The sequence below is a fragment of the Vanellus vanellus genome (assembly GCF_965231255.1).
Source record: "Vanellus vanellus genome assembly, chromosome: 16".
In the NCBI taxonomy this organism is placed as follows: domain Eukaryota; kingdom Metazoa; phylum Chordata; class Aves; order Charadriiformes; family Charadriidae; genus Vanellus; species Vanellus vanellus.
Window position 1 is genome coordinate 3,859,858 of NC_138921.1, and position 22,399 is coordinate 3,882,256.

At 55.3% G+C, this 22,399-nt stretch overlaps 1 protein-coding gene across 2 annotated transcripts in view; it reads left to right on the forward strand.

Annotated features, from left to right (window-relative positions):
- The window catches only part of RBM19 (RNA binding motif protein 19), a 105,688-nt gene that overhangs the window by 34,601 nt on the left and 48,688 nt on the right, over positions 1-22,399 (forward strand). For both annotated transcript variants that reach the window (XM_082491607.1, XM_082491606.1), the window contains exons 22-23: positions 14,021-14,126; positions 21,432-21,552. In XM_082491607.1, coding sequence (XP_082347733.1) covers positions 14,021-14,126; positions 21,432-21,552 — 227 coding nt within the window. The remainder of the gene's footprint in view (positions 1-14,020; positions 14,127-21,431; positions 21,553-22,399) is intronic.

Consider the following 22,399-nt stretch of genomic DNA (forward strand, 5'->3'; position numbering starts at 1 on the left):
TCTCTTTAAAGCGGAGCTGTGTTAAAATAGCTCTCTGCCTATAAATATCTCAATGCTTCTATATTTATTCTCCTCCAGCTCGCTGCAAGAGCGTTCTATAGTTGAATCTGAGATACGTTTCTTTTTTTGGACTGTTGATGCAGCCGGTATCTCAAGAGCGAGGCTGCTTGCCCCTACGGGATGCTCTAGGTACCCCTTCGGGGGCCCACGAGGCATGGCTGAGTCTCCCCGCTCTGTTCACTGCTTTGCCAGTGGCACAAATTTCCTCTTGTCTTTGAAACAAGCTGACTCATAAGAATCCTAAAGGAGCGGAGATTTGTACCGGGCGCTCCTGCGAGCGTTATTTTAGCATAACTTATTTTTGACTGGAGCTGCACTCTGATCAGGATATTCCAAAGAGCCCGGGAGAGATAAATCCCCAAATCTCCGCCCTGTTGGAGCTGCGGGTTCCTTTGAAATCTTGACCCGCTGGTGATTACTGTGGTGACTTGGTGGCTCCTAAGCCCTGGTCCTGCAAGGTGCTGCGTGTGGGGAGAATTGTGGCTTACGAGCGTGAGCTCTGCGAAAGGCTTCGCCAGCGTTGGAGGCACTCATTGAAGTCCGTGCAAGGATTGAGGTTTCGTGGGGTTTGGGATAGAAGGGTCACGACTGTGGGGTTTTGTACATCTCGGTGAGAGCCACCAGAGGAGGGGCTATCAGAAGCTGTAGTTTGGACCGGGTGTGGTCCTTGGAGATGGGTGTGATGGGAGGCTCAAGAGAAGTCCTCTTTTGGTTGTCCTGGTAGAGCTGGCCCTTTCTCCACTATACTTGAATGTCTTTTCTCTCCCCTCCCCCCGCCACCCCCCCCAAAAAAAAACCCGACAGTAACAACAAGAAGAAAGCCACTGGTTAGGTGAAATCACAGATTTTGGGGGTGGCCAGAGCCCAGGTGGAGTCTCACTGGGGGCTGGCACCACAGTGGCAGAGGAGGGAAGAGCCCTGCGGCGAGCAGGACTGCAAGCGGACCTCATGTCTCTGTAAGACAGCAAAAGAGGAGAGAAGCAGTGGCAAAACCTAAATAATGCTAGAGGGGGATTTTTTTGACCTCTCTGCTGGTTTTGAATGAGCTCTTCAGTCACACGTGTCCAACCGCGGTTATTTTTAAGTCCTCTGAGTCACCAGCTCACGCTTCTTGGGACCAGCAGGTGACTTTGAGCCCCCAGCTCTCTCGCAGTGTTCAATGCAAGTCCGACAGCGATGTGCAAACGTGACGCTTCCTAAAGCTCCCGGCGTTCCCCGTGCCAGCTCCACACCTTCCTCTGTGCCTTGGGGATGGGCTCAGAAAGTTTGAGCGTTGAGATGTAACGTTTTGGAAGGAAATCTGTTCATGATTTAACTAAATAGTGAGTGACCGTTGTCTTGAAAGCATGAAAATAAATGTGGATAATAGACAGGTGTCTTCTCCGGGAGGTGTCAGTGTGCTCAGAGGCCTGGGTGTTTTAATTTGATCTCGCCAACTATAAAATAGATGTATAAAAATAGGTAGATTTAAAAAAAAAAAATCCTCCCCAGCCTATGTTAGACCCCATGGCACACGCTCCTCCATCGGTGGGGACCAGGAAACAAAGGCAGGACAGATGTGGACAGAGGTGAATCAGCTTGCGCAGCATGGGCTGGCACAGGTGGGAAGGGACCTGTGGAGGAGCTGAGATCTCACTTTACAGTCAGGCCAGGAGGAAGATGGGAACAAGTTGGAAGATCGTAGAATCATAGAATGGTTTGGGTTGGCAGGGACCTTGAAGATCACCTAGTTCCACACCCTCTGCCATGGGCAGGGACCCACTAGACCAGGTTGCTCAAAGCTCCGTCCAACCTGGCCTTGAAAACCTCCAGGGATGGAGCTTCCACATGGCCGGGTACGTCCCTCGGTCCGAATGTCACGCGGGGAGGCTGCTGGGTGGTTTTCTACCTGTTAGCATCTCCTGCTGCAGGTGGGGTTGTTCAGCCTGGAGAAGAGAAGGCTCTGGGGAGACATTATTGTGGCCTTCCAGTCTCTAATGGGGCTCCAGAAAAGCTGGGAAGGGACTTTTTACAAGAGCATGTCGTGATAGGACCAAGGGGAATGGCTTCAAACTGGAAGAGGGGAGATTCAGATTAGAATTAGGAAGAAATTTTTCCCTCTGCAGGTTGCCCAGAGAAGCTGTGGCTGCCCCATCCCTGGAGGTGTTCAAGGCCAGGTTGGACGGGGCTTGGAGCAACCTGGGCTGGTGCGAGGTGTCCCTGCCCAGGGCAGAGGGGGTTGGAACGAGGTGATCTTCAAGGTCCCTTCCAACCCAAACCATTCTGTGATTCTCTACCCGAGGGCTGGTGCTCAACCTCCCCCAGCGCTCCCCACCTTTCTTTTTGCCACGCTGCCGCGGGAACCAGCTCGGTGGGGCAGAATGGCTGTGATGGTCGTACCGCAGCAACTGTACCCGTCTGCCTCTGCCAGCGCCGGCTGCGAGCCGGGAAGCTGCTGAAAAATAATCATCATTTGGGAGGAGCGGGGAGCCGAGGGGACGCCGCAAGACAATGCCATGCCGCGGCCACCGGCACGGCAAATCCGCGCCAACCAAGGAAGGGAAAGGGCCCTTTTAACATCAGCCTTGAAAGCAAATCTCTTTAAGGAACTGAAGCTCTCGCACGACGCTAAACCTCGCAAAGTAGGATTAAACGCGGCAAAATTAAGAAACCAAACCTGGTTGCAGCACCTGTTTAAAAATGACTTAAGTGCTTGGGATATTAAAATTTTAAGACCTGCCGCTGTGCCGGTGATGGAGGATTTAAAAAATAATAATTACTGTTGGTTGGGGTTGGGTTTTTTTTTTTTTTTCCCCCGCTTTTCTTTTTGCTTGGTTTTCAGAATTGCTTTCTTTCTGTTTAGCATGCAGCCTAATTGCGTAATTACACGATAGACTGGAGTAGAATTTAGTGCGTGTAATACCAGTTATAAAGAAGAGCCCTAATTATGTATATCTTCTCAGGTAAATAATACATCAGGGGCATGGAGTGGCCTAATTACTGTTCTGAAAACCTGCCTAATGACTAATTTACTTGGAATTTCAGAAAGCTTTTGATAAGGTCCCTCATAAGCAACTGTTAAGGAAAATAAATCGAGAAGGGGTAAAATGTTTTGCTACGTTTTTCAACAAGCCATTTAAGCGATGGGAAACAGCCACTGCCTTGGGGGGGGGGGGGGGTGTCTTGCATCTTGAGGAGGGGGAAGGTCCCGTTGGCTGCGTGTTGGTGGGGGGCCAAAGCCGTCGTGTTTTCAGATTCTGCTTCACTGCGAGCTCCGAGGGAGGCTGCTGCCGAGTGAGCTGCCCACAAAAAAGGGGATTTAATATTAGCAGGAGTCTTGTGGGTTAGTTCACAGTTCCTTGGAAGAAACGCATCTGTGTCCGTATAGTCTCTGGTACTGGAAAGTATATGTCATACTGAGCATCTGAATAGCTTTTCAAGATCTGGGCCAAAATTTGATAAATCCAAAAAAAAGAGCTAAACTTTGTTTCATTTTCCCCATGCAGAAGACAGGGGGAGCGAGGGCAATCCAGAAGCCGGGCCAGCTTCCCCAGGACCGGTTTCTAGGTGGATCTCGTGGGCTTCCTCTGCGTGCTGGAGCTGGGACCAGTGCCGCCGTTATTCTGGGGAGCGCGTCAGGGGGCATCTGCAGTGAAACTTGGTCAGTAGCATGGCCAAATGAGTCATCTGATGGTCCCTGGTGAGAGATGGGCGCTGAGCTGACAAGGAGGGGTAGGAGATGTGAAGACCTGCAGATGGGAGAGAGGAGAGCCCCAGCGAAGCCTTTAGCTGGGAGAGAGGAGCCCTGAAGCAGCGGGATGATGGGGTTGAAGGAGGGGAGATGGGTGCAGGCGCTGCGAAGGCTGGGCAGGGGGTGCGATGGGGGTCCCTGAGCCGCCAGGCTTGGCTGGGGCAGTGTTGGGGCTGGAGAGGGGAATCTGGGAGGGTGACATAGGGACGGGGACGCGGGAGCCTTGCAGGCTCCCCCCCACTCCCAGACCACATCACCCTGGCTGCTGTATCTACCAGGATGGTTTTCTTGACGTGTATTTGTGGCAAAGCATCACTTTATTCTGCCACGGGCACTGTGCCTGCCTATTCCCCAGATTCAGGTTTTTTTTAAAAAAAACAAAAAAAAACCAAAAAAACCCCAAACCCAATAGGTAAAGCTCACTCTTCACTTGCAAGACTCTCTGCCACACGTCTCGCAACGGTCCCCCTCACTCCTGGACTTTGGGTTCTCCTCCTTCAGGCACGGCTCTGCCCCGCTGCCTCCCGACAGCTCCCGAAACGGGCAAATTTGGCAGCTCACGCTGCCTCAGCACTGCTGTCCCCCTCCTTTTGCAAATCCCCCTCCCCTTTTGCTTTTGGGTCTTTTCTGGGAGAAAGCACGGGCGTGCGTTTCCAACTGGAGGAGCCGAAGAGGCAGCGGGAGGGAATTAGCACCGAAGGGTCCTCTGCTGAGCAGCCACGGCGGAGATAAAGCAAGAGGATCTTTGTGCCTCGCCGGCGACATGCTAATTGGCTTTCCTTCTTAGCAAACTTTGCAAACGATGCTCTTTAAAGTCGTCGGCAAGATAAACAGTTGCTGTGGCAGGTGTGCCGAAAGCGCCGTCTGGCTGTAATTAGACGTGTTGAGGAGAGAGCATCCCGGAGACATCGAACGGTGCTGTTCATGCCGGGCGCATCCGGGGAGGAGGGGTTCATCCCGCTCCCCCCTTCCCTGCTGCAGACGGGGGGCTGCTTTCGGAAAGCGTTGGTTGCTTCCAGCCAAATTCAGGGGGCTGCTCGGTGGGAATCTGGCTGGTGTGGATTTCCTACAAGTCTAAAGGGAATAAAGCCTGAGAAAAGGGGAGAGGTGTTGTTTGCGCTGCGGTGGCAGGAAAAAAGGAAAATTCCTCTCTATGACACATCAGAGAGTCTCCCTTTGGGACAGGGAGGGGGTGGCCACCCAGGTTGGACACCCTGTGTCCCATCTCTACGGTCCACAGAGCAAAGCGCTTCTCGTGTGCCTTTCTCTAGCCCCGATCTCCCGTCACCTGCCGAGGTGACTTCCCTGTCCTGCAGGGCCAGGTCACCCTTTTGCAGCACTTCCAGCTGCTTTTCCTGTTGGGCTTTTGCTTTCTCTCTCCTACCAAAGATGCTCACGTTCATGTTGCACTGCCTTTTTTTTTTGTTTTTAAAAATCCCGAGTCCTTCTGCTGCCTTCGTGGATTGATTGAAGCGTTGGATGTCCGTGCGGGGTTGGTAGACAGCAGCCGTGGCTTTGCAGGCAGTGAGGTGGAAAAAACGGGAGAGGTGCGGCATCGCGTGGTCACCTGTATGGGGGAGAAGAGGCTGAAGAGAAGCCTGGGGTCGCCCCGCTTTGTTCCCCGGCATCGCTGCCCGCTGCTGAGCTCCTCAGCAGCACACCTCAAGGGCTGCAGCATCTCTTGCTGCTTGCTCCTGCCTCATCAGGACCATCCCAGAAAACCTCCTGGTTTGAAAACGCCCCATTTTCGTGGGCATGTTGTGTAGGACTCCGTTAAACGTCGCTCCCGTGTCAGAAGCATTGTTTCAGAGAGACTCCCCCGTCTCCTGGGGAGACTTGGAGTTTCTGAGAGGTTTGGGAGTCTCTCCCCTTTGCTTTGCTGTGTTGTTTCGCTGCCCTGTCCAGCAGTTCGTTAAAGCTTTCGGGGAATGAGTTGCAGGTGTTTTGGGGGGGGGGGGGGGGGAGTACGGAGCTTTATACTGTCTGGGATGGGATCCCAGCACCCTGGGAAGGCACGCGGGACCCTGCCTGCCATCACCCAGCGGTGCAGGGAGGGAAAAGTGGGAATCGCCTGTATCCAGCTGAAAACGCAGGAGGTGTTTGAACACTCACGGTCCCGCGTGAGCTGCGGGTACCGGCTTGAATAGCTCTGAAATCTTTTCATGGTGAGGCTTCGACCGCAGACAGAGCTGCGCTTTGTTTGCGTGGTATGGAAGAGGGACCTCATCACGTCCACAAGTGCAGTATGACCGGCGGATGGTGCCAAAAAGAGGGATGTGTGGTGAAATGCTGTGGCTGAGCTCAGACACATGCCGTCGGTGCTCGGCTTCCCCCGGTACGGGTGGCCAGGAGGGGAGCCTGGCTTTAGCCCTGCTGTAGCCTGGCCAGGTCTCCCTTAGAAAATTAGCCTCAAAAAGTGGTCCGTGGCTTGGAAGCAGCTGAGCTGGGAGAAGGCGGCAGCCCTTCTCCCGGCAGCGTGAGGCTGGCGCTGAAAGAACAGGAATCGCGTCCGGCAAAAGCCGGTTTTGCTGCGCCAGCAGATCAAGAGGCCTCCAAACAAAGATGATGCTCCTGGGCAAAGAGGAGAGGAAGCTGGAAAAACTTGACGATCCGTGTTGTAAAGAACAAGGCGCAGACGTGGCTGTCCTCCTGCGTACCGCTGGCTTTTGAAGGCGATTCGATTATCCAGCAGGACTGTCCGATGCAGGCGAGGAGCTGCCGTGGGAGCCACGGATCGGCTTTGCGGTGCCAGGGCAGGCGAGGACCCGCTTTGCCGCATCGCTTCATCCCTGTAGCCGTGGGCTGGGGGGGGGGGGGGGGGGGGTGTCCGCCGGGGCACCTGCTCTGCTGCAAAGTCCCTCCACCCCGCCGTCCTCTGCCCCTGCGGCTCCGCCGGAGATGGAGGCGGCGGCGATTTGCGCTTGGTTCGGCGTGTCGGGAGGCTTTGCTCCTGCCTTGCCCTCCTGCGCCTTCATTTGCTAATTTTCAGAGGTTACCGAGGAGACGTTATTGATGATGATGATGATGATGATGGTGGTAATAGGGGAGATAGGTGGCAGATTAATTCCTGAACTCTCTAACAGGATTTAAGCTAACAAGAGAGGAGGGCTTTTTTTTCCCTCCCTCTCTCCTTTCCCTTCCTCCTTTCAGATATTTCCTGTGCTGGGGATAACAACACCAAGGAGTGTTAAATTGGCTCTGAATGTCCACCCCTGGCTGTCCACATTCTTGTAACGATTTCATTAGCTTGAATTATCCACGTTATTTTCTTGTAATGGGATTAGCCGTACTGGAGTCAGCTGAAGTCCTGGAGCGGGAGGCGGGAGGGACCTTCCGCTGCGTATTTCATTAACTCTCTCATGCAGGGGGTGGAACTGGCCACGGCTCAGCCCAGGGGCAAAACCATTTGCCAGGGTCCCGCGTTCCTAAAGGAGGAAGAAAGAAAAAAGGACCATTATTATGATTTCACCCCACCCACCCCCCCCCCCCTCATAATCAGCAAATCAGCGCAGAAGCAGAGGCTGGCAGGGAGGTAATTTGTTGGGGGAGGGAAGGTCCTATTTAGGGGCCGGGGGGTGGGGGGGAAGAAAATAAGACCATTGCAAAGTGATTGAGTGAATTCTGCTGGGCTGAAGTGTGGCTGCAGCCTGCTGCCGGGGAAGAGGTTGAGCAGCAAGGGAAGGGAAGAACTTCTGTCTCTTTTGGGCTCGTCGTCCCCTGCCCAGAGCCATTTCTGATGAGCGGTTACGCCGCCTGGCTAATTTGCTTGAGCTCTGTCCTGGGGCTGCCAACAGTCACGAGGGGGGATTTAGGCAGCGTCAGGGCTTGGGGGATGAGGAAGCAGCGAGGGAAGAGAAGAGGAGATGGCGGCAGTAGATGGCAACCCACAAGAAGGTTGCCAACCTTGCTAGAGGTTATCACAATGGGTTTTCCAACGCGATTATTACAAGTTTGTTTTTCTTGAAGGGAGATAAACCAGAGAGAGAGGTTTAGGACTGCCCCATGCAGTGGTACGTGTCTGGAGAAACCTAAGGGTGATTTTTTTTTTTTATTTTTTTTTAATTTGTTTTCTAAGATCTGCTCCTTTGACAGTGGACAGTGGTTGGTCTTTCTAACCACGTGCATGGATTTGCGGTGTCGGTTGTGCTTTCCCCTACGGAACTTGGCAACCCAAGAGTCCTTGGTCAGCTCGTAGCTGAGGGCGCACCAAGATCGAGCACGATGAACACATCTTTGTGTTTGGGGCTTGAAAATAACGGTCTGGGCTGGATGGGTCTTGGCCTGTCCCAAGGAACTGGCAGTTTAAATGCTCCTGTTTGAGATGGAGGGGATATTTCCCAGCTGGAGTACCGTTCAACCTCGTCTGTAGGTACCTGTCCCATGAACGAGTGTGTGCGAATGTCCATCACGTCTGCCTGGGGCAGCGGTGAGGCCAGACTTAGACGTTGGGGGCTGAGTGAGTTTGGGGGGAAACTTGGAAGCGCGGGGCAGAAATTCAAACAAAATCCGGTGAGAAATGAGGAGCCGTGAAAGGAGGTGGCAGAGTCAGCGGCAGAAGATGGTGCCTGGCGACACTGGGGTGGAAGCTCAGAGGATTTGGGGCTGTGCCTGTGGCAGGAGAGCGGTGATGGGAGGGGAGGGAGCTGCAGGCTGGGAACTTGCGTGTCGTGCTGGCGGAGGAGGGAAGAGAGTTTCTGGAGACCACCTGCATCCCCATCCTCCTCTGCCCTCCACCGCTTGGCCGTGTTGACGAAGGATGCGCGAGCTCCTTGTAGGAAACAGGCAAAGCCAAGTGAGCAGTGTGTTGTCTACCCAGCCAGAGTGCGCTCTCCTTAATAGCAATATAATGTCCTATAATTAGCAGGCAAAGGACTTGCCTCCCAGCTGGCCTGTGCCAGAAGGATATAATTACAATCCCAAGGAGTGATGTTCCTCTGACCTGCAGCCAGCTTGCAGCGTACGTCTTACAGCGTGGAGGAGAAATCTACTTCTCTCGCCTCTGTTCAGCCAGGGAAGCGAGAGGACGGCTGGAGCACAGCTGGAAGAGCCACCAAAGCATTGGGAGAGTGGCTGATACCCGGCAAAGCCATGTAGGAGTGCTGGATCCGTCGTGGGTGGGAGGGATGGGATGTCCCTTCTGGCATCTCTGGGAACATCATGTGTTCCGACTGAGCTTGGGCCGCCGGCTTGTGGAGGAAAAGGTTGTGGATGTCGGTATTCTGCACCTGTGTGGATCGTTGCTCAGCTAGGGCCAATACAGGCTTTTACTGGTTTCCCCTCTGCCTTTGTAAATCTGGATCGGCCCAAAAAAAAGGTTCTCATTTAGGAAATATCTTAGTTGCAGCATTTGTTTCAGGGCTGTCATCCCTTCCAGCCAAAGGCGTGAAGACTTGCCAAGCTTGGGAGAAGGGAGCACAGGCGTGAGGATGGATTTTGCCAGCCTGGTTGGCGAGCTGCCTGCGGCATGGGCAGAGGGAGACCGGGAAAGCCACGTCCTCCAGACCCACCTCACACCTCTGCATGCCCTCTGTGCTCCCCTCTGGGCCCTCGCCCCCACTCAGGATTTCAGAGGACCACCGTTTGGACACCATTTTTCATGCATACAAGGAGAAGGAAACCGGGAGGTGACGGAACAGCCGTGTGCACGGCAGGTCTCTGGGGGCTTTGCAAACCTACCGCCTCCGTGGCAAAGTTGTTTCTCATCGCTTTTGCCCCCACACCCCAAACTGCCTGCATTGTGAGCAGCTCCAGGGGGAGGTCTTTTATACAAGACATTTGGTTTTGCCGCACATTTTGGCTGTGCTCGTTAGGGAGGAAATCTCTGCCTCGTGCAGTGCCACCAAGAACTCTGGGGGTGCCCTGCCAGAAATCCAGCCCCGGGCCAGGCACGTGGCTCTAAGGTGGAGGTCAGGACTCGCCAAAAAGGAGGTTACGCTCTTCTGCAAAGTTAAATCGGACTGACTGCAAACAAGTGGATGTCTCAAGAAGCAAAGGGCTTTGCTCCCACACCTGCCAAGTCCTTCAGCGCTCGTGCTGTGGCACAGGGGCTTGGGAGCACTTGAAGAAGACAGAATCACAGAATGGTGAGGGTTGGAAGGGCCCTCTGGAGCTCCCGCAGTCCCACCCCCTGCCAGAGCAGGGGCACCTCCAGCAGTGGCACAGGACGGCGTCCAGGCGGGTTTGGGATGGCTCCGGAGTGGGAGACTCCCCCACCTCTCTGGGCAGCTGTGCCAGTGCTCTGCCGCCCTCAAAGGAAAGAAGTTCCTCCTCAGGTTAAGATGGAACTTCCTGTGTTCAAGTTTGTGCCCGTTCCCTCTTGTCCTGTCACTGGGCACCACTGGAAAAAGACTGTTCCCATCGCCGGCACCCTCCCTTTAAGGATTTATAAGTATTAATAAGATCCTCCCTCAGTCTTTTTTTCTCCAGACTAAAAAGCCCCAAGTCCCTCAGCCTGTCCTCATCAGAAAGATGCTCCACTCCCCTCATCGTCTTTGTAGCCCTTTGCTGGACCCTCTCCAGCAGTTCGTTGTCTTTCTTGACCCCGGGGAGCCCAGAACTGGACACAGCACTCCAGCTGTGGCCTCACCAGGGCAGAGTAGATGGGGAGGATGACCTCCCTCGACCTGCTGGCCACACTCTTCTTGATGGCCCCCAGGATGCCATTGGCCTTCTTGGCCGCCAGGGCACGTTGCTGGTTCATGGGCATCCTGCTGTCCCCCAGGACTCCCAGGTCCCTTTCCACAGAGCTGCTCTCCAGGAGGTCAACCCCCAACCTGTACTGCTGCATGGGGTTATTCCTCCCCAGGTGCAGTACCCTACACTCGCCCTTGTTGAACTTCATTAGGTTGAGTTGGGTGCCGATGGGTACGAATCCAGAAACTGCTCAGTTTTCTCACTCGCGTTATCTCCAGGGACTTCCCTGTAAACTGTCGTGCCCGGGGCGAGGAGCCTGGCACCGTGCTGTGCTCCGTGCCGGCAGTGGGGTTTGGTGCCAGTGCTTTCTGATCTCCATCCAGAGAGGAGAGACGTCGGCTCCGAGAGGAACCCCCACCCCTGGGGTGTGCACTGCGTTTTCACACCGTTTGCACCCATCGGAGCTGGGTGCTGGAAGAGGAAGGAGGTGACAGTGACACCGGGTGTGAGCTGCTGTGACCCCCCCACCTCCCCCGCCTCTGCAGCCATCCCGACCCCGGGAAGCATGTGTTTTGAAGCAGCCCGGTGGGATCTTATAGTTGAGATGCGGTTTAGCAGCCTCTATAAAAGCTCCTTTCTCCTCTGCCGTGTCATCTTGCTCAGATTTTGCCTGGGTGATGAGCTGCATCCCTTCCCCTTCCGCCATCCCCCTTCCACATCCGTCGCAGTCACGGCGCGTGGCTGTCCCGGAGCTGGAAAGCTGCGGCCATCGATGCAGCCGGCACGGGAGCAAACACGGCGGCGCCTGGCTTCCCAGGGTACCGGCAGCCTGGCACTGCGGGGGGTAATTGGGTTCCCTCCGCCTCTGCCTCTCTCCCCCCAAAAATCCAGAGGAAATAATTGGAAAAGAGAGGTGTGAGTCTCTGCCTGGCGCTGGAGAGGAGAACATTAAAGGCCCGAGCTCTCCACTTCATTCGCAGCTCCCGGGATGGTAATTGCTGTGTTGTGGTTTCTAATTAGCACCGCAGTGGGGGGGGGAGGGGGGGAGTTTTACTCCGCAACCCCGGTGGGGTCAGCCCTGTCTCCGCTGGCCCCTCGGCTTTCCTCACCCCCCTCCAGTTTGCCTGCTCCCCGCTGGGAGCTGGGCTGCAGCTTCGTCAAATGGACCCATCTCTCTGGGCGTCCTTGGTGAGTACCACTGTCCTGCCTCCCCCCACCCCTCTCCCCAGGGAGATGTCCATGGCCAGTCCCGCTCCGGATCGGGTCCCCATTGCCTCCCCATGTCTCCCAGTATAGGTGGCTCGGGCCGCTGTGAGCTGGGGAGGAGGGAAGAGCCGGCTGCTTCTCTCTCTGCCCAAACTGATGTGGGTCACCAGAGCTCCCCCGTGGTGGCCCAACCCCATGGTCCTTAGCCGTCTTGCCCCCTGCTGGCAGCCTCCTTGCCCATCCTGCGTGTGTCAAAGGGAGACACGTGGCGTTTCAGTGCACGGAGCGGGTGTTGTCTGAGACCTCCTCCCTTTTGGCAAATATTCTGCTCCCCCCGGGCAATGCCCGTCATATTTTCCACGGAGCGATAGGTTGGAGCGAACACTCCCCTGCCCGTGCCACCCGCCGCCTGTCTTTCCTGGCTCGATTGCCATCTCCTTGGGCCAGGAGCTCTCTCATTACCCCTTCCTTAACCCCACCGAGGCGTTTGAGACCCTACAGGGATGCTGCAAGCGCAAGGACCAACCTGCAGAGCTCTCGAAGGGGGGGGGCCCCCATCACCCCCACCCCCATGCAGGAGGACCCTCCTGGTGCTGGAGACCACGCGGCGCTCCTGCTGCTCCCGGCACCGAGCATCCCCGCCGGCCGAGGCTGCTCCCTCGCCTCCCCTCGGGTTTGTTTGTTTGTTTGCCTGGCGCCAGCTCGAAGGGGGCAGGAGGGAGGGAAAGCGGCGAGGAGGAGACGTGCGGATTCATTTTGCGGCTTCATAATGGTACATTTACACACCACGTTGCCGAAGGAAATTGGGTAGATGAATGCCTGGTCATGCTGCCGGTGCACCAGGTTAACTCCCAGGATTTAGCTTATATCATTTCACGAGAGCGTTTATGGCCTTTACTGTGTTTATTCCCAGGTGCTCTTTGGCACCGCCGCATCCCGGGCTCCTTTTGTGTATGCGCGCGTGTGTGTAGATTTCCAAATAAAATAACACATCTATTCAGACCCCGGTCCACATTAAATATTTATTGCCCGCAGTTTGTGCATCCCTGTTTGATAAATGGGCGGGAGGGGAGGGGAGGAGAAGGGGAAGCGGGAGCTCGGATGCAGAGAAAGCGGCGGCTTTGTCCTGGAATTTCTCCGGGGGACGGCACTGTAGAGGGGTGTCTGGCGAGCGCCGCTTTCGTGTCTGTTTTCAGGCTTTTTGGAGGAGGTCCAAGCTTGGTGCGATGGCTGTGTGCTTTGCCGCCCGAGTGACAAGTTCCATCTCCGGGGACGGGCGTTCTGTGTTAGGGTTTCTGCCGACCCTATCCCACACCCTCCAGCTAAACGTGAACCCCCTTTTTTTTTTTTTTTCCCCAATTCCTGACTTTCTCTCCCATTGGCATTCAGAGACTTGTCTGAAATGCTGCTGGGTCTGGGAGTCCTACAAGACTTGAGTCTGCTGAATTCACCTGTTACCCTGTATACCTTCGGAAAGCTTAACTAAAACCGGTTTATTGTAGCTCAGGAAAGAGGTTGGGGGGCTGCCTGCGGGGTGGGAAATGGGGGGACCCAAGTGCGGTGTTAAAGTGAGGAAATCCAGTCTTAAAAATGATACCCAGCACCCGTGGAGCGGAGGGATGACACCAATCACAGAATCCCAGCCTGGTCAGGATTGGAAGGACCCTCTGGAGCTCCCTCAGTCTCACCCCCCGCCAGAGCAGGGGCACCTCCAGCAGTGGCACAGGACGCGTCCAGGCGGGTTTGGAATGGCTCCAGAGTGGGAGACTCTCCCCCCCCCCCTCTTTCAACCTCTCAGGAGGTCAACCCCCAACCTGTACTGCTGCACGGGGTTATTCCTCCCCAGGTGCAGTACCCTACACTCGCCCTTGTTGAATTCCATTAGGTTCTTCTCCGCCCAACTCTCCAACCCGTTCAACCTTTGTGAATGCGGTGCCTACAACAGGCTCTGGGGATGGAGGAGCTATTTTGGAAAGAGAATAGGTCCCCGTGGGGCCGTGCTCTGGTGTCCTGTGCCTCTCTTTAGAGGTGCACATAAATCTGTTTCGATGGTGGTCAGGAGCCTCCTTGTAACCTGCTCTTTGCCCGCCCCCAACAGGGCAGGGCGTGCAGGCTGGGTCCTCGGTTTCTGCACATCTCCTGAAGGGAAGAGAAGGTTTGTTAAGGTTTACAACCGGAAAGGGTGAAATCCAAGCTGAGTTTTTAGCTCTTACTAGGTGCTTTGGCCATGGGGCTTGCAGGGAAGCAGAGCGGCTGCGGGACACCGCTCACCTGAGTCCTCAGCACTGGCAAGCCTGCAACGTGGGTCTGCAACCGGTAGCGCCATGATTTGTGATAAAATGATGGTTTTTCCCTTGATCTCATGGTGTCTTTGCTTTTTTTAATTCTCAGCACCTTTGGAGAGCTGAAGACCGTCCGGCTGCCCAAGAAAATGGCAGGAACGGGATCACATCGAGGCTTTGGGTTTGTGGATTTCCTCACCAAGCAGGATGCCAAGGTAAGATGTAGTCCTCCCCCTCTGGCCTCTCCCAGCCAGGTCTCGGAGCAGAAGGTGAGGATGGGAGCCCGGAGGCTCCATCCCACTGGGGCTTAGCCCAGATTTGGGGCGGGCTGTTACCATTCACCGGCAAAGCTGCGCTAAGGCTAAAAACCCCGTGTGGACAACCGCTGGAGGTTGCGCGACAGGACCCACAATCCACGCTGTAATGGGCAGAGGTTTGGTGCAAATGATACAATGGCTGAAAATCCTTCTAAAGCAGAAGGATGGGGGTTTGTCAGAAGCGAAAAAGAGATGCTTTTGACCCAACATAACACATCGGGAAACCTGAGTGCGTGTCCCACCTCCACCACCACCTTGGCTTTAGGGAAGTTTTAGATGTTGTGGCCGTTCACCTCTTTGTAAACTGCACGAGGCCCGTCTTCCATCAGTTCCTCCATGGCTTTTGAGAACCCCCTGCGAGCAGCCTTACCCCGGCGTTTTTCAGAGCCTGAGCGTAGCAGGAGAGCAGTTGTGAGTTGGTCAAAAGGATGGGCAAGCAGAGAGAGAGGTCTGCGCCTGCTTTGCCTCGCTGAACACAAGAGTGAAGTTCTGCGACCTGGTCGTTGTCTTGATCTGAAGAGGGGACCTAGCCGTGCCGGGGTGGCCGAGGATGCTTTCTCGGAGCGGTTCGCACTGGCTGTTTGACAGCAATACGGAAGACGTCGGCAGCAGGCAGCGGTGCCCGGGAAACGCCTTTCTCAGCACCAAGAACGGAGCTCCTGGCGCCTGCGGGTTGAAAGCGCATATTGCTTTAACCAAAAAAATGCAAACCTCGTCGTTCCCATACATTGCCGTTTTTGCAGTGTGAATGCACTACGCTGCAAAATATTCCATAGCGTTTTAAGCCGGGATAGATTGCTGTTCAAAATGCTCATCTATTTATTTTAAAAAAAAAAAAGCTTTCCTATATAGGTAAGTTCTATGTTTGCAGAAGAAACAAGGGGGTTGTAGCCTGTCTGATAGTATTCTGCTCTCACCCTTTGCCAGAGGTTCGGGAGCAGGTCGGACCAGGCATGGGCTGTCCTGCACTGGGCAGTAGAGGGTCCTCAGCCCCACTGTAAGGTGGTCCGTGGGCACTGCCAGCAGGTTTCGACCCCGCTGCTGGCTCCTGGCGCTTCGCACGCTGTCTGGAAGAGGAGCGGTTGTGGGCACCAGCCAAGGGATGTTATTGCTGAAGGGAAGGGACCGTGTGGCTCCACTGACTCCCCCAGGCTCCAAAATTTTCCAGACTGCGAGCAGAGATGAAGGCGAGGGGGGGGGAGGGGGAGCAGGCATAGCCTGTGTTTATGTTTTTAGACAGGATTCATTGATCCGGGATCACAAGGGACTATTAGATCATCTGTTCCAGTCTGACCTCCCGTATAACACAGTACATAGAGTTTCTTTGTTAGTCCTGTATTGATCCTAATTCAAACTTCCTTCCGCTCGGCGTTCGTCCTCCCCTCGGGGGCCGGCTCGCTGGGCGGCGTGGGGTGCAGCGGACCCCCCCCACACCCCGGGAGCGCGGATGCCCTCCCCACGCGCGGAGCTGTGCCTGCGGCTCTGCGCACACCCCGGCTCTGGCCAGCTTTTGCTTTAACCTCTGCTTCCCTCCAGAGCCGTTTGGGCTTTGTTCCTCGGGTTTGAATTAATCTTTCCCCAAGGAAACTGTAAGCGTTTGATGGAAAGGTGAATCCAGGGACCTGGCCGGTTCTTTACGGCTGCTCATCCGCCGGTTTGGGGGTGAATGAGACAGCACCCACTTTTCTGCTTGGTTTCTGGAGGAAACAGGGCACAGACCTGCATCCAGTCTCTCTTCGGCCCCGTGGGGACCCGGTGGCTGATTCCAGCTGCACTGGATAAATAGAGATGTCAACGGTAGGAACCCCATCTCCGGCTGGTGAGCGCCGGCAGGCAGAGCCGGGCGCTTGCTCCGGCCACCGCTCCCGACGCTCGCAGGTCCCGCGGGAGGCGAGCGTGCGGGGAGCGAGATGCCCTGCGGAAGATCACTGAAGAGGGGGGGAGGTTCTTCTGTTCCAGCAAAGCAGCTCTTCTTCCTTCTATTTTTTTTTTTTTTTTCCCCCCCGCCCTCGTCTCTTTGAGGGATTTAATTGTCTCACAAGTGGCACATCAAGTACACTCCATTGGCCGTCTGGAAAAGGATGTGCTGTGTATCGATGAATAGGATCCTGAATATTGTAAACACGGGCATAATTGGCTCGGAGTTTATTGCTAAGTGAAATGAGAGAGGAGGGGAGTGGGCCTGGAGACCTCTGAGCTGAATAGCTGAGACTGTCGGTGACGTTTTTGCTCAGAGTGGTAATCTGGAAATCGCTTATAAGCGTCTTATAAAACATGATGGTTTTGTAATAGAATGGTTAGGGTGGCTTTGTTGGGCATTTAAAGCCCGTGACCTCCCGTGTTTGTCTTTTTCTCTGAGCTATCACGGCTGCTGTGGGAGCGCGTATGGAGATTTTTCCCAAGCTGAGACAGAGATGTGGGGTTCCCCCTCCAAACTCCCCGGTGCTGTGCCTGGCAGACCTGTCCCGCCGGCCTGAGTTTCATCCCCTGGGCCACCCCTGATGCTCTGGCACCCACTCGAGGAGAGCCAGCCCTGCCGAAAGGTGCTGGTGTGGGAGGGCTGAGCACCCGAACCGCCCTCGTCAGGCAGGGGAGGTGACATCCAGGCAGGGCACGGGACGCTGCCGGTGGTGGCATCTTCTCCTTCAGCGATGGAGATGCTCGTCCTTCAGTGATGGAGATGCTCATCCTTAAGCGATGGAGATGCTCATCCTTAAGCGATGGAGATGCTCATCCTTCAGTGATGGAGATGCTCATCCTTAAGCGATGGTGATGCTCATCCTTCAGAGATGAAGATGCGCATCCTTCAGAGCCCCAGTCTCATGCCTGGCTTTCCCACGGTGACATCTGCAGCCGGGGCTGTCTCTTGGGTCATTTGACGGCTCCCAGGGTGATGGATGGTCCTCGACTGGGAGTGTTACGCTGCCATCAGATGAAATTAGCAGTCGTCTCTCTTCTGTGTCGCTAGCATTTAACAGATCACAGCACACACACGTGCAAAGCCCGGAAACGGGGAGGAACCCACGTCAAAGACAGCAACAGGAGGGACAAAATAATATTCACGAAGAGGGTTTGCATACCTGCTGGTCAAGCTGGGAGTGTGTGGAAGCTGAAGGAAGAGAAGGAGTACTTTGAGCCGCTGGCAATAACAAATGAACGCCAGTTAAGGAAGTATTAACCATTCGGCATGTTTCCTGACGTTCCCTGTGCAGGATTGTTGTGGGATTGTTTTTATTTTTGAACTATTAACTGGGAGCCGAGTTTCCGCTTTTCTCCCCTGTCGATATAAAAATACATCTGGTCTCCAAATAGAAATTGCCCATTCGGGAAAGACAGTCAAGCCTTTAAAAATGCATGCACACGGAAGGAAAAATCCTTGTGTGCAGCTGGCATCGCAGAGAGCATCCTCTGTTGGGGCCGGTTCTTGCGAGGAAGGGAAATTTATCAATCTCCTAATGTTGTTGACCCTTTGTCCCTCTAATGACTCCAGCCCGGAGGCTCTTCGGCTTGAGTATTTAATAGGGCAAGGGGGAATCTGTAGGCAGAGCAGCACTGTCCTCCGAATTAATACGGCATTTAGGGATGGAGCCGTAGCGCTCAGGGTGAGAGACGCAGTGGTCCGGTCTCTCGATCTCTGCCTTTCCATCACCCTGGCGCAGCAGGCTCTGCTCCAGAGCAGTGTCCGCCTGGTCCTCGCAGCCTGGCTTTCGTGGGGGTTTATCGGCCACCCCTTAATTTTGAAATTCCCTTTTTGAAACCCACAAACATTTTTAAGCTGCTCTTCCAGCCTCTCCCCATCCTCTCTCCGCTTTTCCCTGCTCTGGTGGCCTCTCCGTCCGCTGCCCCAGCCGTACTCCGGGCTGGCGGCGAAATCCTGCCGCACTGAGCCGTGACGCTGAGCTCGAACCAAACTCTGCAAAATCACACTCGGGAGGGTTCAGAAATGTCGTTTTGAAGCGTACTGGCATCCTGTTTTCTAGGGGGAGGAGGTGCATAGGGTTTTCGTGCAGCCCCTAAAGCGTTTGGAAGGCAAAAGAGACCTGCGAGGAGGCTTGCCGGGGCTCCTCAGCTTTTGGTGTTACCTGACAGCGGGCGTATTACCAAAAGCAGCAGCTTTAATTAAATGCTTTTTTTGGCATTTAAGGGTACCGAACCTTGCGTGCTGGAGGCTCCCCTTTTCCTAAAGGTGTAGGATGACGCGAAGAAGCCGTCACAATTGGAGGTCTTTTCCGGTGTCTCGGATGAGCAGACACCACACCTCTCTTGATCCCGAGTTCAGCTACAACTAAACCAACCTCTGGGCGGGCGATGCTTTGCTCTTCAAAGACCCTCGGGGGGGGGGTGGGGGGTTGGAAGAGCTGCACCCCGAGGATAGCTCCTGCCTCCGGCCCCACTTTCTTTGACAGCCAGCCTGCTTGTCCCCGTTTCATATTTCTCACGTGATTAAAACATAGGGTTTCCCCCCCCCCCCGACCTGTCTTTCCATTTGGAATAGCAGCGGCGGCAGATTTCCTCCTCTCGCCGGAAGGTTTCCAGCGGTGCGGATATATGGGGATGGCATTTCTCTCCTTCATCCCTTTGTCTTTTAAATCATCGGTGGTTTTTCCTTCCTCCCCACCCCCCCAGCGAAAAAACCTTAATTCCTCTCAGACCAATGAAGAGCTAAGTTTTATTTCTTAGCTCTTTTCCAAAGGAAGTGACATCCACGTGTTTTTCCCCTGAAATGGGCGGCTTCTCTCCTGCAGCCCCCGCGCCGGGAGCCCATCTGGGAGACGGGGCCGTGGGGAGCAGAGGTCCCAGCACGTCCTTTCCTGCCCGGGGCTGGAAGGATCCCTGCGATCCCACCCCGGCATCCCCAGCTTTGCTTCATCCTGGGTGGAAAACAGCTCATTTTGGGAGTGTGTTCAGCTGGGAAGGGCCAACGTCACCAAGCTGCTGGCAGATGTTCCTCTCCCAGCGGGTTTCTTCCACGCAATGCAATGTGATGGCAGTATCTGGATGGGGCTTTGAGCAGCCTGGTCTAGCGGAAGGTGTCCCTGCCCATGGCAGCGGGGTTGGAACTAGATGATCTTTAAGGTCCCTTCCAACCCAAACCATTCTATGAGTCTATGCTTGCCTTCCCTCTTGCTCCGTGACCTTTCCCAGTGCTCCCAGCAAATCTAAAGGATGCCTCGTCCCGTGTGTGCCCGGCGCGGCGTGGAAGCGATCCTTCAATGAGGAGGACGTGGCAGAGCAAGAAGCTTTGAGGATGAGAGCCCACCAAGCGCCGCGCTTTGCACCATGATGGTGGACACGGTCGGCATGGTCTGCCCTCCTCCGTCACCCGCTGCGGGACGCAGCGAGGTTGCCGGGGGCCATATCCCGTCTTCCAACCTTCTTCTTCCTCGCTGCTGCGGGAAGTGAGAAATTAAAAAGTAGAAATTAACAAATGAGACCCGGCGATTAGAGCTGCAGTTGTTTGCCAGGCTTTGGAAACGGCTCTTTGTGCCAACGTAAACAGCCATCACAACTCCCTACTGCCACCTCCCCCTGAGTGTTTATTTAAGCCGACACATTGCTCTGCTAATTGGATACCATTCCAAGTGAAAATAGGCCTTTAAAACAACAGCAGCGGCAAATAAAAACAGCTGTAGCTGCAAAAGCACCAGCCAGGCTTGCAGCCCTTTGGAGGGGAACGCGGTCCCCCGAAAAGGAGGGACGCTGCCCCGGTGGGGTCAGCCCCAGGGAACTGGCGAAGGAGGGAGAGTCGCAGTGATGCTACGGTAGAAGGTGGAGCTGGTGCTCCTCATTTCTCTTTTTTGTATCGGATGAGAATTATACGAGTGAAAGGGAGTCGGAAGGAGGGGAAGACACGGGCTATTGATTGCTGGTCGCTGGAAATTGGGGGGGGCGGGGGGGGGTGTTGAGGGTCCTGGCTGCCGAGGAGCGGCAGTCAAAGCCCCTTGCGGGAAGAGCCGCTCTGCCCAGAATTGTGACATTCGGGGGCAACTGTGATGGATCAAAATTGCAGTTTGGCAAACGGCTCAGAGGAGAGGTCCGGGCTTCTCCAGGGCAACTTCAGTGCTGCTTTGGGGGTCTCTCCAGATGGGAGGACACGTCCCCGTTGGGCAGCGGGATGTGTTTATGTGGTCCTATAGCCGTCGTATTTGTTCCAGGGATGTGAGTTGGAGAGTTTATAACCCTACGTAATCCCAGCCTTAGCTGGCATCTTTAAAAGAACATTTTGGGCTCCTTTTCTCTACCCCTGTGCCCAGCCATGTGTCGCATTGCCACGGAGCACTTTGGGTGCCTCTGGGGATGAAAATATTTGACCGGTGTGTTTGTTTATTTGCATTTTGGGCCCCATCCTGCTCAGTCTTGAATTTCCTTGAAAGTCTGCGGGAAACGAGGACAAAGTCAACCTTCCCTGGGTCGAGTAGCTGCATCCTGAATGCCTCTGCTGGTTGCCTACAGATACAGAAAGCCATCTGAGCTGCTGTGCTGGCCAGCACTTGGGTGGTATTCGATCTCGGCAAGAGGTGATAGCTGTACAGATGTTGTTAAGCAGAACGGAACGATAAGGAAACCTCTGGATTTCTATAACCCAGCAAACCACCACGGGCAAAAAGAGAAGAGGACTTCTGCGTTGCCTCCTGGCTCTGCTGCCACCGTGGCCACCAAACGGTTGGCGAGAGGAAGGCGGCTTTCCCCGGCAAGCTCGTGCTTCTCCAACCTCGCTGCCCCTGAGCAGAACGCAACCTCCCTACGCCTTTGAGCTGTGCTTTACTGCGTGCCAGCAGAGGACAGGGTAGGTGGAGAGTCGCCGTTGACCCACCTAGCTCTGCCCCAAACCTCCACAGCTTTTCCAGGCTGCAGCTTTCCCGGCTCAGGTGTGGTCCCGGAGCGACGCGAGGCTGCAGCCAACCTTGAGCCGCTCGCTCTGCTGGATTGCCGCCTGCTCCCCGGCGAGCAGCAGCAGCCTGCAGGAACGGCGACGGGTATTCGCTCTGCTGCAAGTACGTAGAAGATAAACGACCGAGTCAAAACCGCTGATGGTGATGAATCCTGCCCCATCGGAGCAAAGTGCTCCAAGTAGGATGTTCTCCGGTGGCCTTTTAGAGTCAGGGCGGGGGGGGGGGGGGGCATCTTTGCTTTTCCTCCTGTGAGCCTGGTTTTGTTTTCTCCCTTAATTTTTTTTTTCCCCCCGCTCTCTTAATTCTGCAGAAAGCGTTCAACGCCCTGTGCCACAGCACGCACTTGTACGGCCGGAGGCTGGTCTTGGAGTGGGCAGACGCGGAGGAGACGGTGGAGGCCCTGAGACGGAAAACGGCGGATCATTTCCACGGTAACGTAGCAGCATCCTTCTGGCCTGTCGATACCGCCCCGGTTGGCGCCGTCCCATCTGGCACACGCTGCCGGATCACGCCAGCCCTTTCCCCGCCGCTGCCGCCGGGGCTGGCAGGTAGATGCTGGCGCCTGAGGATGGAAACGAAGGGGGAAGCAGGAGGCATCCAGGCCATGGCTTTGTCTGACAGCTCTCTGGCTGCACGTGAGCCGGTTAACTCTCCGCGTGCCGGCACCGCCGAGGCACCTCGTTGCCACCTGCGATGCTTTGGCTCCATTCGCCCGCAACCCGGGCTGCTCCGTAGTCGGGGGCAGGCTCTTGCGCACTCAGCCCGCGGATGAAAAAGGACAAATAATTTGGCCAGCGGTTGAGATGTGGAGAGGGCCGTTTGGATGAGGTTCCCGAGAATGACAGCTCCGCAGATAACAGCACCGCAGGCTCCTATTGACAGCCATCGACAGGCACAAATGCATTGCTTGGCAAATATTTATGTAGGAAGGGCTCCCCTGGGCTGGTGGGCTAAGCTGGGGATCAATGCTCGTCCTCCCGCGTCCCCTCCCAGCCTCCCCTCTCCATCACGCACGTGCCCGTCACCCGGGGGTTGGAGGGGGGGTTGGCATAAGCAGTTCTGGAGCTGCACATCGCAATCCCCGCTGATGGAAAAGCAGCAAGCCTCGCTTATTTAGCGAGCCCGACTCCAGCGGGACCCGGCCTCGTGTTTGTGAAGTGGCGTGTGCAGCGCTGGTTATTACAAGTTTGGGAAGGTGGAGTTCGGTGGGCTAAGGGTGGGTACGACCGGAGAGGTGTGGAGCTATGTGGGATGAGCTGGGATCCAAGGGCTGGTCTC